The sequence below is a fragment of the Mytilus californianus genome, unplaced genomic scaffold (assembly GCF_021869535.1).
Source record: "Mytilus californianus isolate M0D057914Y unplaced genomic scaffold, xbMytCali1.0.p SCAF_8, whole genome shotgun sequence".
In the NCBI taxonomy this organism is placed as follows: domain Eukaryota; kingdom Metazoa; phylum Mollusca; class Bivalvia; order Mytilida; family Mytilidae; genus Mytilus; species Mytilus californianus.
Window position 1 is genome coordinate 52,703,577 of NW_026262734.1, and position 14,731 is coordinate 52,718,307.

General features: G+C 31.9%; 1 protein-coding gene across 1 annotated transcript; it reads left to right on the forward strand.

Moving 5' to 3' along the window:
• Positions 1-3,322: 3,322 nt before the first annotated feature.
• LOC127712790 (uncharacterized) lies at positions 3,323-13,691 on the forward strand. The gene is made up of 2 exons (XM_052219405.1): positions 3,323-3,400; positions 11,608-13,691. The coding sequence occupies exon 2, from the start codon at positions 11,613-11,615 to the stop codon at positions 13,689-13,691; it is 2,079 nt and encodes a 692-aa protein (XP_052075365.1). The 5' UTR covers positions 3,323-3,400; positions 11,608-11,612.
• Positions 13,692-14,731: the final 1,040 nt, after the last annotated feature.

The window sequence follows — 14,731 nt, forward strand, 5'->3', positions numbered from 1 at the left end:
TACTGTCCGAACAAAACAGTATGTTGATTTTGATGTTGCTCTTATGTACAAGATAATACGAAATTTAAATTTAGTTCCACCACCAACACAAGGATGGGACAATCAAATTCCACCAATTTCGACAGAAACTACAATAGGAGATGATGTTGAACGTATCAGGCGTAGCCGGAATGATATCGTACATAATGTGAATACAAACATATCAGACGTAGAACTAAACAATAGGTTCTCTTTGTTCATAGACATTGCAAGTAGACTTGAAGTATACCTGAATAAACTGAACAGAGAATATGTGTCAAAAATCGAAAACGTTAAAACTTGCTGCATAGATCCGGAAAGAGGACTGTTGTACCTTCGACAATTTGAAGATCTGGTTGAAAGAGAGACAACAATGAAATCAAATATTTCCGCGGTCAGTCATAGTGTTGATGAACTGCGTCAAGAAAGTAAGTTAGTCTAGAAACATACAAGTTACGACTGATAAATAGTTTAGTCTTATGTTTTCCAATTATGTTGATTCGGAAATGTGATTAATAAAGATGTGTGATAGATAAAGTGACACGTATTTCATATAATACAATTCTTGAAGTATTTGATATAATCTTACAGAAGGTACACGTAGAACCCTCGAACGTCTACATTCATTATCGATATAGCTTGCTAGTATTGTATAGCTATATTTTCTGTCAACGTCAAATTTCATTAAAGCACATCAACACTTAAAATAAAAGAACGTATCGCTGGGAAGAATTGTAATAGAGAAAGGGTATTTGAATTTAAAAAGGCGGTGGAAGGGACCAAAGATGTAGTTGAATTGCAACATCTTGGTCTAAATACTGTTATTGTACACTGATAGAATGGATTGCATTGTGTAATGTGCATCATTGACTCTTTCGTATAAACAATATCACTACACGTATGCGTCACAGACAAAGGTCATAATGAAACAATTATATATATATATATATATATATATATATATATATATATATATAATATGTAAACTTAAACAACATGCTTTCAATAATTTGACAGTAGACTTCAAGATAAATCATTGAAGTAAACGTTTGAATACTTATCAATAGAAGTATTGTGACAATTATCAGATGATTACCAACCATTTATCATGTTTATGACATTGATTTTAAATGTTCAATATATTTGAAAATTGTATTGACTTTTTTAAGATTTATTTATGAATAATTATTTATGGTGTACCGATTCATGTTGAGACATGAGTAAAATTAAAAGAAGAAGGTCCGGTTAGGAATAAGGTTGGCTTAAAATGTGATGTAAGTTTGATGAAAGATTCTTGACCATTTTTAAACAGGTAAGTATCTACTTCGGTCGATTCAATTGATGTATGTAAAGGATTTGAACTGATTTGGTCATTGAAGACGCCCAAATTCAAGCTTGAATATGAAAAGTCTATAAAATGTAATAACAATTCAATTTTCAGATGGTTTTTGTCAAGAATGTTAGTGGCCGCATTCGTGTTCAGTCTTAACGTTAATATATGTTGGGTATTGTCATCAAATACAATATATAATTAAATATGAAGACTGAACACAAGTGCAACGACTTTCATTTTTATATAAATTAGCGAAAATGCAAAAATTGAGCATATTTCAGTAATGTTGAATGAATGATGTTAGTACCTGGTGCATGTGCAGTGTATTGCAAAAAAAAAACCAGTCCATAGTTATGTAACAAAATCATTCTACTTTAAAATAAAAAGGTAAATGTTTACAGTTTTAAAAATCTGTAAAAATCTATGTTTTTGGTTTAAAACTTGTGTTACCGGGCATACTGCTTTGAAAAAATCAATTAACACGTACTAGTGAGAGAGAGCCGAACAAGTGAATCTGTGAGCTACTGCTCACTAATGATATCCCCGCCCGCTAAAAGTATATAGTAAACAGGACGTTGTTGAGTGATGAATTTGAAAACGCATCACACCATATAGTTGACTAATATTAACCCTGAAACCAAATTTCATAAATCCTTGTATTGTAGTTCCCGAGAAAAATGTGACGAAAACTTTCAGCTTGGCTATCATGTGTAAAATGATACAAGTGTTCGGTAAACAGGAAGTTGTTAAGTGATGAATCTGAAAACGCATCACACGGTATAGGTGACTTATATAAACCCCGAAACCAAATTTCAGAAATCTTTGTATTGTAGTTCCTGAGAAAAATGTGACGAAAATTTTCAACTTGGCTATCATCTGTAAAATGATACAAGTGTTCGGTAAACAGGAAGTTGTTGAGTGATGAATCTGAAAACGCATCACACGGTATAAGTGACTTATATAAACCATGAAACCAAATTTCAGAAATCCTTGTATTGTAGTTCCTGAGAAAAATGTGACGAAAATTTTCAACTTGGCTATCATGTGTAAAATGATACAAGTGTTTGGTAAACAGGACGTTGTTAAGTGATGAATCTGAAAACCCATCACACGGTATAGGTGACTTATATAAACCCTGAAACCAAATTTCAGAAATCCTTGTTTTCTAGGTCCTGAGAAAAATGTGACGAAAATTTTCAACTTGGCTATCATGTGTAAAATGATACAAGTGTTCGGTAAACAGGAAGTTGTTGAGTGATGAATCTGTTAACGCATCACACGGTATAAGTGACTTATATAAATCCTGAAACCAAATTTCAGAAATCCATGTATTGTAGGACCTGAGAAAAATGTGACGAAAATTTTCAACTTGGCTATTATGTGTAAAATGATACAAGTAATCGGTAAACAGAAGTTGTTGAGTGATGAATCTGAAAATGCATCATACGGTATAGGTGACTTATATAAACCCTGAAACTAAATTTCAGAAATCCTTGTATTGTAGTTCCTGAGAAAGATGCGACGAAAAATATTCATGGGACGGATGGACAGACTGACGGACTGATGGACTGACGGACTGATGGACTGACGGATGGACGAAAGGATGGACGGACGGACGGACGGACGGATGGACAGACGGATGGACGGACAGACGGACGGACGGACGGACAGACAGAGGTAAAACAGTATACCCCCACTTTTTTAAAGCGGGGGTATAAATATACCAATGAGACATTCTAATATATGAGACGAAATGAGTGAAATGAGTATGCACATATAACTATATACCTAAACTAAAATATCGAAAGCTGATTAACCTACAATTTTGCATAAGACGTTTCTTGTATTAATCATATTAATGTCAACACAAACGACCCAAAATATGAAGACCGCCAAAATAACCTAATTCACGTTATTCCTCATGATAATATCAAATCAGATAATATCATCTTATTTAAATTACAGGTGAACTGAAATTCACTGGCCTGAGTGCAAAACTTACTACTATACAAACTGAACAAGAAGAAACCATCCCTAAGAATATTAGAGGTTTGTGCACAATTAATTTTATTATTTTTTATAATGAATTTTCTTTATTGTAACAAATAGACTGGTACAACATATATGAACAAAGGTATACAGAATGGCATATTCACACAAAGGAAGTATTAAATAAAAAAACAACAATTAAATATATAATGGTGCAACAATAGGTTGAACATAAATAATTATCTAATAACAATGGAATCTAATTCGTTCTTGCAATATCTATTTGTGGTGTTTAAATCAAAATTCGACATTTATTAATTATTCTATAATAGAGGCCCAGTATTTGTTATATTCCTCTACAGAGATGTTTTTAAATGAAATGTATTTTTCTAAGTTCGAGTGTTCCTTTAAATAATTTTTTAAAGCATTTAAATTTGGCAGTACTTCTTGTAATTTTGTTCGGTAAATATAGTATTTTGTAAGCAGAATAATATTATTTTTAACAAAATTCAATTTAACATTTTCGTAGTGACCAAATAGAATAACCTTGATATTCAAAGGCAGTTCAATATTTGTCATTTCAAAAATCCAGTTGTTTAGTGCATGCCAGAGACTGGCGACCATCGGACAGCTCCAAAATAAATGTTCTATGGTCTCTGGTTCTTCTTTACAAAATTTACATATGTTGCTACTATTTATTTTCATCTTGTAAAGTAGTGAATTAGTTCCAAAAATTCTATGGATAATTCTATATTGGAACCAGCAAAGCTTATTGCTTCTAGTATATTATTTACACGAAGTATTTTTTTTTCAGTTAATACCAGTCATATTAAGATGGTTCTCCCATTTTTCCTTTGCAGCAAAAGTAATATATTTCTCATTCAATACTTTGTACATGTCCTTTGAACCTTTTTTTGATTCAAAGATAATACTTATATTAAAAGGTAGTATTGCTTGAATTTTTTTCTCCTTTACTTCAATATTGATAGTGTTTAACCACTCATTAAGCGAGTGTGTTATTCCATAATAATGTAAAACATTTGGCCTAAATTGATATAATTGTTGGAAATTTTGAAATGACATAATTTTGCCCTGATAATCTAACAGGTCAAATTCCAGCACCAGCCCAGTTTTTATAGTAGACACTTGAACCACCAATTTAAATGTTTTCTCCCTCCAATAAAGGATAAGATAGAACTTCATCAATACATCTTGGTTTTTTTAATTTCATTAAGGGTTTTCCAAGCATCAAAACCCTCTTGCCAAAATTTATTTGATGACCTTTTCATAGGGGTTGAGATACTGTTTTCACCATTTTTTCAAAGTGTTGTCTATATTATCTAACACAGGCCTATAATTTAAATTAATCATTTCATCTAGGTCAACTGAAAAAGTAATTCCAAGGAGCTTAAATATACTGGAGCCCCATTTCAATTCCCACTTAACACAAAATTGATTCTGGAATGTTTTTTTCTACCTATCCAAATAACATTTCTTTTTTCTATGTTAATCTTAAGTCCCGAGATTTCAGCATAAAATTGGAGAACACGAAGAGATGCATCGAGTGATTCTGGCGAGCCATCTAATATATAGATGTATCATCTGCATATTGAGAAGGTACAAATTCTGTATCATCTATAGTAATACTCTTTGTCTCTTTACTATTTCTTACTAAAATGCCTTATATTTCTGCACATAGCAAGAAAATATAAGGGGATAAAGTATCTCCCTGTCTACAGCCTCTCTCTACAGTGAAGAATTCTGACAGACAACAGTTTTTGTGTCACTGCAGCTGTTATATTATTATAGAAGGTTTTAACCCAGGATATAACTGAATCACCAAAATTAAAATATCTTACTGTATCATAAAGATAGGACCAAGATATGGAATCAAATGCCTTCTCAAAACCAATCAGCAAGAATATTCCTGGAATAGTATTTTCTTCAGTAAAATGTAGAATATCATATATCAATCGACAATATTCGCCTATATATCTACCTTGAATAAAACCAGTTTGATCAGAACTTATTAATTTTGACAAAACTGATTTTATTCTCTCTGCTTTACAGCTTGATGCCAATTTATATGTAGAATTTATAAGACCTATTACTCTTCTAATATGCACCTATTAGAAGAGTAATATGTCTCCAATTTTTAATAAATTGTTGGGTTTACCTTCTTTTGGAATACATGCCTCTGGGTGACAGACATTTGACCCTTCCCATATCCAAAATTTATAGATCTAAGAACAAATCCAAAACAAATTTTAAAATTCTGCAGTGTAACCATCAGATCCTGGACTCTTGTTTTTTTTTTTTTTTTTCATTCTCTTTAATGCTCCAGTTAATTAAAAAAACTAATATTTCCCTCCAATAACTGCTTCTCATCCTCACTCAGCTTCGGTATATCATCATAAAAATTGTCCGGAGTTAAATCAACCCTTTTCATACAATCTTGTTTGTTATAAAGTTTCTCATAAAACACCTTTGTCTGACTTAAGATTTCTTTTTGTTCTTCCACTACATCCCATTTTCTAAAGTAAGTTTTTGAATAGTCTTATTAAATTAATGAAATTTCTAGTCTCTAGATTTAAAAAAAAGTTGGTAGGTTTTTCTCCTTCTTCAATCCACTGACTTCCTGACCTAATATATTGTCCCTGAACCTTCTTTTGTCTATACATTTTAAGTTCTGATTTTTTTCTGATCAATCTCTTCCAGATTATCTTCTGTTAGTGCATTTTCTTCAAATTGTTTTAATTTTAAAATAATCTCATTTTTAATTTTTATACCCTCCTTTTTTTTATGAGATGCATATGAAATAGTTTCAAAACGTATTTCTATGAGTAAAGTTTCGAAAAATAACTGGTCATCTACGGTAAATTCAATTTCAGAGTTGTCAATATTTTGTAAATTTTCATTTCTATATATCTTGACGGCATATTGTTCTTTTACTGTACTTATGAGTTTTTTCATCTCTTCAACATAGTCAGTATCATGAAGAAGGGAATTATTAAACTTCCAAAGGCATCTGCCTTTTATAAATTCATTAATCTTGAAAGAAAAGATCACTAGTGAATGATCAGACCTATAACTATTATCAATTTTAACATCACTAACAAAGTGAAAAATATTATCAGAAATCAGAAAAAAGTCTAAACGAGATTGTTTAAAGGTTTTTTTTTCTCCAAGTAAACCTTTTCATATTGGGGTATAATTCTCTAAATGGATCAACTAGATTAAAGTCTTCCATTATCTGTAATAATTTTTCTCTAGACTTTTGGTTGTTGATATTAGCATAATTATGAGTGTCAAGATTAAAACTTGGAATTAGGTTAAAATCACCACAAAGAATACAATACTGGTTATCAAATTCCTCAATAATGTCTGCCACCTTTTAACAAAAGCAAGGGGTGTCTACATTTGGCCCATAAATATTAACTAAGGTAATTCTTTGTTCTTCAATTGTAATATCCAATCCAAGAAGGTTTCCACCCTCATCTTTTTTAACTTTGTGAAATTGAAGTTTTCATTAAAAAAGATGGCCACACCTCTCTGATTGGATGTAAATGAATTGAAAAGGCATTCTCCCTTCCACTTATTTTTAAAGTTTAATTCGTCTTGTTCTGTAAAATGTATGGCATGAAGACAGTAGATATTAAAATTCTTTGACTTTGAATAATTAAAAACTTCTCTCCGTTTCTCCTTTGTATAAAGACCTTGACAATTATAAGAAATTATTTTAAGTATATCACACTTCATACCTGTGTTTAGCTGTATAAATATTCATTACTCTAATGATGAGTTAATATACATGAATATACCATGATATTTGTGGAATCAACGGACTTTTAGAATTCTCTTCCTTTAAAACTGTATCATTTTTCAAGATCTGTGACACCTTAAGACACATTTGTAATGTACAATAAATGCATATATATGAAAACATAAAATCCAATAGCGAGACAGAGTCCAACATTAAAATCAAATAGTAAATCTGCACTCTGAGACATTCACTGTTGTTGTGTAGGATATTCACTATAACTGGTCTAGGGGAGATAACTCAGAAGAAATTTTAATTAAATACATTGGATTCAGATGGAAATTTAACTTGAGCAAATTCAACAGTGAATATCTGTATAATTCATGTTATAGATTTAGAAGATGTGGTATGAGCGCCAATGAGACAACTCTCCATCCAAGTCAAATTTATAAAAGTAAACAATTATAGGTCAAAGTACGGTCTTCAACACGGAGCCTTGGCTCACACCGAACAGGAAGCTATAAAGGGCTCCAAAACATTACTAGTGTAAAACCGTTCAAATGGGAAAACCAACGGTCTAATCATATAAAAAACGAGAAACGAGAAACTCTTATGAAGCACATCAACACACGACAACTACTGAACATCAGATTCCTGACTTAGGTCAGGTGCAAACAATTGCAGCGGGTTTAAACGTTTTAATGGTACCAAACCTTCACCTAATAATTGAATGGAAAACACGAAAAAAACGTATTTGCTGATTTGTTTGGTAAATATTTTAAACTATTTCTGAAACAATAGTGTAACATCACAACATAGAAAGACACACTATAAAATATCAACTGAAATGGCTTAACTCAATCAAAGGACATATAAACATTTTTTTATGTACATATTTTGAAAGATGATTTCATTCCTATAATTATATTTTACATTAAATGTTATTTACTAAGTCAAATACATATCAAAGATACACAGATACACTTAAAGTTGTAGAAATCAAAACCACACAGAAGCGTTGTGAGATACTGCAAATGCCCTTCGTTCGTACTTTGTACTTTCACGTCTTATTTTTTGCCTCTGAAATTGATATGGTTTTCAAAACGTTTTCAGGAATAATATACATGAAAGGTCTGGAAAATGCAATAATTGAATGGAAAACACGAAAAAAACGTATTTGCTGATTTTGTTTGGTAAATATTTCAAACTATTTCTCCTTAAAGCTACAAGTTATGGTACCTCATTCCAATCAGCTAAGCAAAGCCAGCAAAGGGGACCTTTATTCTGATTGGTTAATGTTTATTATTCTTTTCTCTATAAATAGAAAGCCAAACTCTTTCAAAACTTCCTCAATCTTCATTTAAAGAAAGTCAGTTTCTCACTTACTATGGCTGTGATCGGCTTTTTTTGGATATTGCATTAAGATTTATATCTTAAACTACATTGCTATTGATCTAGTAACCGACAAATAAATGAAATGTCATTCCTATAAAATACAATGCCCAAAACAAACACATTATAAAGTAAGGTTATTAAATATGTTTGCTTATGTGACAACTGACTTATAAAGCCTAAACCGAATAAAGATGATTGAAATCGGTATAGGTTTTAGTTTATAACCTGGGTTTGTTTTCGCTTAATCGATGTAGGGCTTCTGAACAGGTTATACTACTGTTGCCTTCATTTACCATACGACCTTCATCAATAAGCACACCCAAAATCGTAAAGTCAGCAATTAAAACCCCCGACATGATAAGTTATGAAAAAAATGAAATCAGAAAATTCGACCTGATTTATTTTATGGAAAGCAAATATCACAGACATCAACCAACGTCAACTTCTAAATTACGAGCTCAGAACTTAAGCATCTATGGAATGTCTTTAATGTGGGATAGGGGTATGAACATCGCACCATAGAGCAAACTGTAAAAATCAGTTAGAAACTAACAGAAAAGGCAAAAGACACAAAGTACCGATCTAAGAGTACTTGCAGATTCTGAAAGCTATTTCAAAGCAAATAACAAAGTATAACTAAGTTTTGCTGTCGTGGTCAAAACAAAAATTTAGTGTAAAAACGTCAAAAACAGTCGAAAAAAAGCATGCCCTGGTTCAATTCCAAATTTAAGTATTTAATACTGACCGTATGTAGGTTTTGCTCAATTTATAGAAATACACATTACATGTTTTAGGTTATTTCATTTTAAACAAAATCAATGTTTGAACCGAAAAAAAACTATACTAGCATTCAACGTCATGAATATGGCAGTTGTTTTTCACTTGTTCACTAACTGGACTAAACAAACAATTTTTCCTGCTCTTCCTCCTCTTCGGTTTTTCATGAATTCTTGAAACAAACAATTATTTTAAAATATTTTTCTTAACTCCAATCCAAGCTGAATGAGCGGTGCCTACCTGGACAAAAAAGATGAACTGTCTTTTATATTCCGGTCTGTTTGTATCAGTTTTTCAGTTCATGAACATTCGGATATTGTATTATTGAAATAAGCTTATTCAAATATTTAAAAAAAAATGCCTTTACCTCTAGCCAATGTAAAATAAACAAATACACAGTAATACGCACAGTAAAACTGAGTTTAAAAGACGTTAGAGTCGGATGTTAGAATAGTTACCAAAAGAAACTTAGCAAAATGGCAATGATCAACATAAATTTACAAAGTACTATTAGTAGTTACTGCAAGCTCTAGTCGTCAACCAAACTGATCTGTTTTTAGAATAAATGTTTTGATTTCCGACTCAAAGACCGTGTGAGTATTTCAATATTAATTTTAAAAAGCTGATTTGAAGTGTTCCATTATGACAGTTCTTACTTTAACAACATGTCTGACTTCCAAGTTAAAATTTCGTACTCCAGGTTGACTTTTTACACTTCCATCTTGATATTTTATAGTTTCTATGTAAAAATCGGAAAGTGGGAATTGTTTACCTTGAAATTAAAAAATTTAAGTTGGAAGCGAGAAATAATAAGATTCATCTGAGAAATGCAAAATTGAAACTGTGAAAAATTACCTTCACATTTTTCTATTACAACTTATGAATGTTCAGTGGTTGTCGTTTGTTGATGTGGTTCATAAAAGTTTCTCGTTTCTCGTTTTTATATAAATAAGACCGTTGGTTTTCCCGTTTGAATGGTATTACACTAGTCATTTTAGGGGCCCTTTATAGCCTGCTGTTCGATGTGGGGCCAAGGCTACGTGTTGAAGACCGTACTTTGACCTATAATTGTTTACTTTTATAAATTTTGACTTGGATGGAGAGTTGTCTCATTGGCGCTCATACCACATCTTCTTATATCTATAACATGAATTATACAGATATTCACTGTTGAATTTGATCAAGTTAAATTTCCATCTGAATTCAATGTATTTAATTAAAATTTCTTCTGAGTTATCTCCCCTAGACCAGTTATAGTGAATATCCTACACAACAACAGTGAATGTCTCAGAGTGCAGATTTACTATTTGATTTTAATGTTGGACTCTGTCTCGCTATTGGATTTTATGTTTTCATATATATGCATTTATTGTACATTACAAATGTGTCTTAAGGTGTCACAGATCTTGAAAAATGATACAGTTTTAAAGGAAGAGAATTCTAAAAGTCCGTTGATTCCACAAATATCATGGTATATTCATGTATATTAACTCATCATTAGAGTAATGAATATTTATACAGCTAAACACAGGTATGAAGGGTGATATACTTAAAATAATTTCTTATAATTGTCAAGGTCTTTATACAAAGGAGAAACGGAGAGAAGTTTTTAATTATTCAAAGTCAAAGAATTTTAATATCTACTGTCTTCATGACATACATTTTACAGAACAAGACGAATTAAACTTTAAAAATAAGTGGAAGGGAGAATGCCTTTTCAATTCATTTACATCCAATCAGAGAGGTGTGACCTATAATGGTTTACTTTTACAAATTGTGACTTGGATGGAGAGTTGTCTCATTGGCATTCATACCACATCTTCTAATATCTTGAAATGTTTACTCGGAATTACGAAATATTAAAATGGATCAGGTTGTGTAGAAAAAGTCGACTTGGAACTATGAATGTCAATTTTGAAATGAAAAATTAAACAAGAGAATGTCCCTATAGTTTTGAACACAATAGCTTTATTACAATCACAATAATATATTTCCAAATATACTGTTTGTTTCATTTGTCTTGCAAAATACATTGATTATGATGCAAAGTACATGTTTTATTTACATGTCTACATAATGTACCCATTCTATTTGATATTCCTTGAAAATACGTTAAAACATGATTAAGTGTTCATATCATTGGTTCGGGTTCTCAACACATGAGAACAACCCCGTTTTGGTGGGCTTCATGTTGCTGTGTCTATGTAGTGTTTTGTGAATTATTTTTTTGTTGTTGTTGTCTTTTTAATTTTTACCATGGCGTTGTCAGTTCATTTATGACTAATGTGTTTTAAATATTCCGTTGCATTGTCCCCCTTTATTTTTTACATTATAGACCAAATGACCAAAGAGATAGAAGAGTGGAAAATGAAAGACAAGAAATTTGTACCTACAAGAGCCAGCGCTTATGTTTCAGATCAGCTGAATAAAAAGAGCTGCGTGACATTGACCGGCAGTCCAGGCGTGGGAAAAACATTCCTAGCTCGACACATCGCCCTTGATATCCAATCAGAAGGATATAGGATTGTCTTAGTTCTTACACCAACAGATATAAGGGACTATTATACACCCGGGAAACGAACTATTTTTCTTGTAGATGATATATGTGGTAAATTTATTGCAAACCGATCACAGCTTGAGAATTGGCAACAAATGTTACCAAAAATAGAACAAATACTTGCAGACAACTGTTGCAAAATTATTGCAACTTGTAGATTACAAGTCTATAGGGATGATAAAATAAGTTTATTGGAGCCTTTTAAGATATGTGAATGCAATTTAAACTCAAAAGAAATATGTCTTACACAATCAGAGAAAACAAATATAAAAGAAAAGTACTTGCCTACCAAAAACTTAGATGACATTGCACAAGCAAGTGATTTTTTCCCTCTTTTATGTTCCCTGCAGTGGCTTCCTCAAAATGAGGGAATAGATGTTAGAAACTTATTCAAAAGTCCGTTCGAATTTTATAAAACAGAATTAGACAATCTAAATAGATGTGGTGATGAAGGCAAGAAAAAAATATGCAGTCTTGTTTTATGTGTACTTTTCAATAATTTTCTGGAGAAACAATGGTTCGAAGGAAGCGTAACAGATGCACAGCGCAAAGTTTTAGACGATGTATTTTTAACTTGCAGACTGAATGCAGGTACACCAAAGACTGAACTTATGGATGCATTAGATACATTAGATGGTTCGCTAGTTTGTAAAAGGAATTCAACATACAGTACCATACATGACAAAATTTTTGATTTTTTGGCTCATTACTTCGGTGGAAAAATGATTCGATGTTTGATAGATCATTCTCATTCCTATTTCATATATGAACGGTTTCAGTGGACAAAATCGAAAAACCCAAGTACAAATGAATTCGCTATTGAGTTAACTGATGAAAACTTGCATTGTTATTTGGATAGATTAGTGAATGACTGGTCCAAAGGCAAAGTAACAGTCGTAATTTCCAACTCAAATATGAATAATGAATCATTTAGAAATCAATTTTTATCTCATTTACACCAACTTGAAAAAACGCAGCAAGTGAAACTGGCAAATACACAAGATACCTTTGAAATCAAGAAATGTGGTACTTCTGGAAGCTATCCAATGATACTTGCTTGTTTTGAAGGTTACATTGATTTTGTTCATTGGCTGTTGGGCAATGTCGTGGATGTGAATCAATGTAGAGATGATGGCAATACCTCATTGTTAATGGCTTGTTATAACGGTCACAGAGATACCGTTTCCCTCTTGTTAAAGAAGAATCATTGTATTAACGTATGTAATGAAAATGGACTTACTCCTCTTTTCATTGCAAGTGAGAAAGGTTATACCGAAATAGTGAAATCATTGCTGGAACGTAATGCTGATGTCAATCCTAATATGAAAGATGAGTTACTTGAATTATCACCGTTACTTCAAGCTACTGTGTCGGGTCACTACGGTATAGATGGATATTCGCCTCTTATAGTGGCGTGTCAAAATAACCACACGGAAATAGTACGTTTATTGCTAAACAATAAAGCAAATGTAGATATGAGAACGTACGTCGGTGTTACCGCTATAACGTTAGCTTCAGCAAATGGAAATACCGAAATCACTCGGTTACTTTTAGATTCCAATGCTGATATAAATGCATGTATTCACAAGAAAGAGTTAATAGAAAAAAATGTGTTGTTCCGTCCTTGGAAATCATTGGAAAAGTTGAAGCAAAATATATTCGACTTAGTCCTTGGAAAGGGAGTGCCTAGATTTCAACAGTATGCCCGCTTAAAGTCAAAAGATTATATCTTTGATTTAGTTGCAGGATCATCTGCCTTGCATATTGCTTGTTGTTTGGGTCATTCAGAAGTAGTTGAATGTCTTTTGAAATATAATGCCTCTGTTAATATTATTATATTATGCATGCAAACTTGGACATGATAGTATTGTAGGGTTGTTATTAGATAAAGGAGCAAATATCAGGCTATTCAGAAATGATGGAAAATCGCCGCACGCCATCGCACAACAAAATGGTCATAAGTATATAGAGATGAAGTTGCGGAGGCATTTCAAGAAAACCAAAGCCTAAACAATATCTTTGTCATTCTGAGTCGAATGTTTACTTGAAACTGCTCTATGTTTAAGGAACAACCAGTTGAAGCGATACATCTGCAATCAAATATGTTTTTTTTAATTTTTTTACAATAGGAATATTAATCATGACTTTAATTATAGTATGATTGTATACCAGAATGACAGCTATTTTTAAATCATGGTGTGGTCATTAAAAACAAAAGGTTTAAAACAATGTAAACACTAAGTATATCAAATTAATGATAAAGACTACATTCTGATTCTTACGGTAAACATATTTCATCAATTATTCTGGGTAACAAATACTTATTAAGGAGGCTCGAGGGTATAAGATTTAAATTACAGTTTTTCCTTATAATTTGTTGATTGAAACCTCTTAACCTATGGATTAAAAAAATACAAAAAAAATAGGGGTCACCGACCATCTAAGCAAGTTACAGACTGCTAAAAAAATAGGTTTTCCCCTCATAAATCGTACAATTTTTACAAAGACTAATAGGGAAAATTGCACCTGCGTTGCCTTTATCTTAACCTACTGAGAAAACAAAATTACAGATTTCTATTATACTTTCCATTCTAAGAGAGTTGGTAGTGAAGTTCAGAAAAAGCAAAAGAAAAGTGGGGGTAACCGACCTTTTAAGAGAGGTAGACCACCAAAAGTGTGAAACCATGGCAACCAAAAAAGGTTATTTTTGAAAATAAATCTACTTTTTCTCCCGTATGTTGGCCTAAACTATATGAAATGAAAATCTGGTTATGGTTAACAGTACCCCTAAGTGATATGCAGGCCAACATTGAATTTTAGGTCATTTTGGTAAATTCGTAAGGTCATAGGTTAAGGTTATGGTGTTCATGAACATGATAAATTTATGTTATTTTTGAAAGTT

Coding starts and splice junctions, on each gene's coding strand:
- LOC127712790 (XM_052219405.1), top strand. CDS start 11,613: ATGACCAAAGAGATAGAAGAGTGGAAAATGAAAGACAAGAAATTTGTA.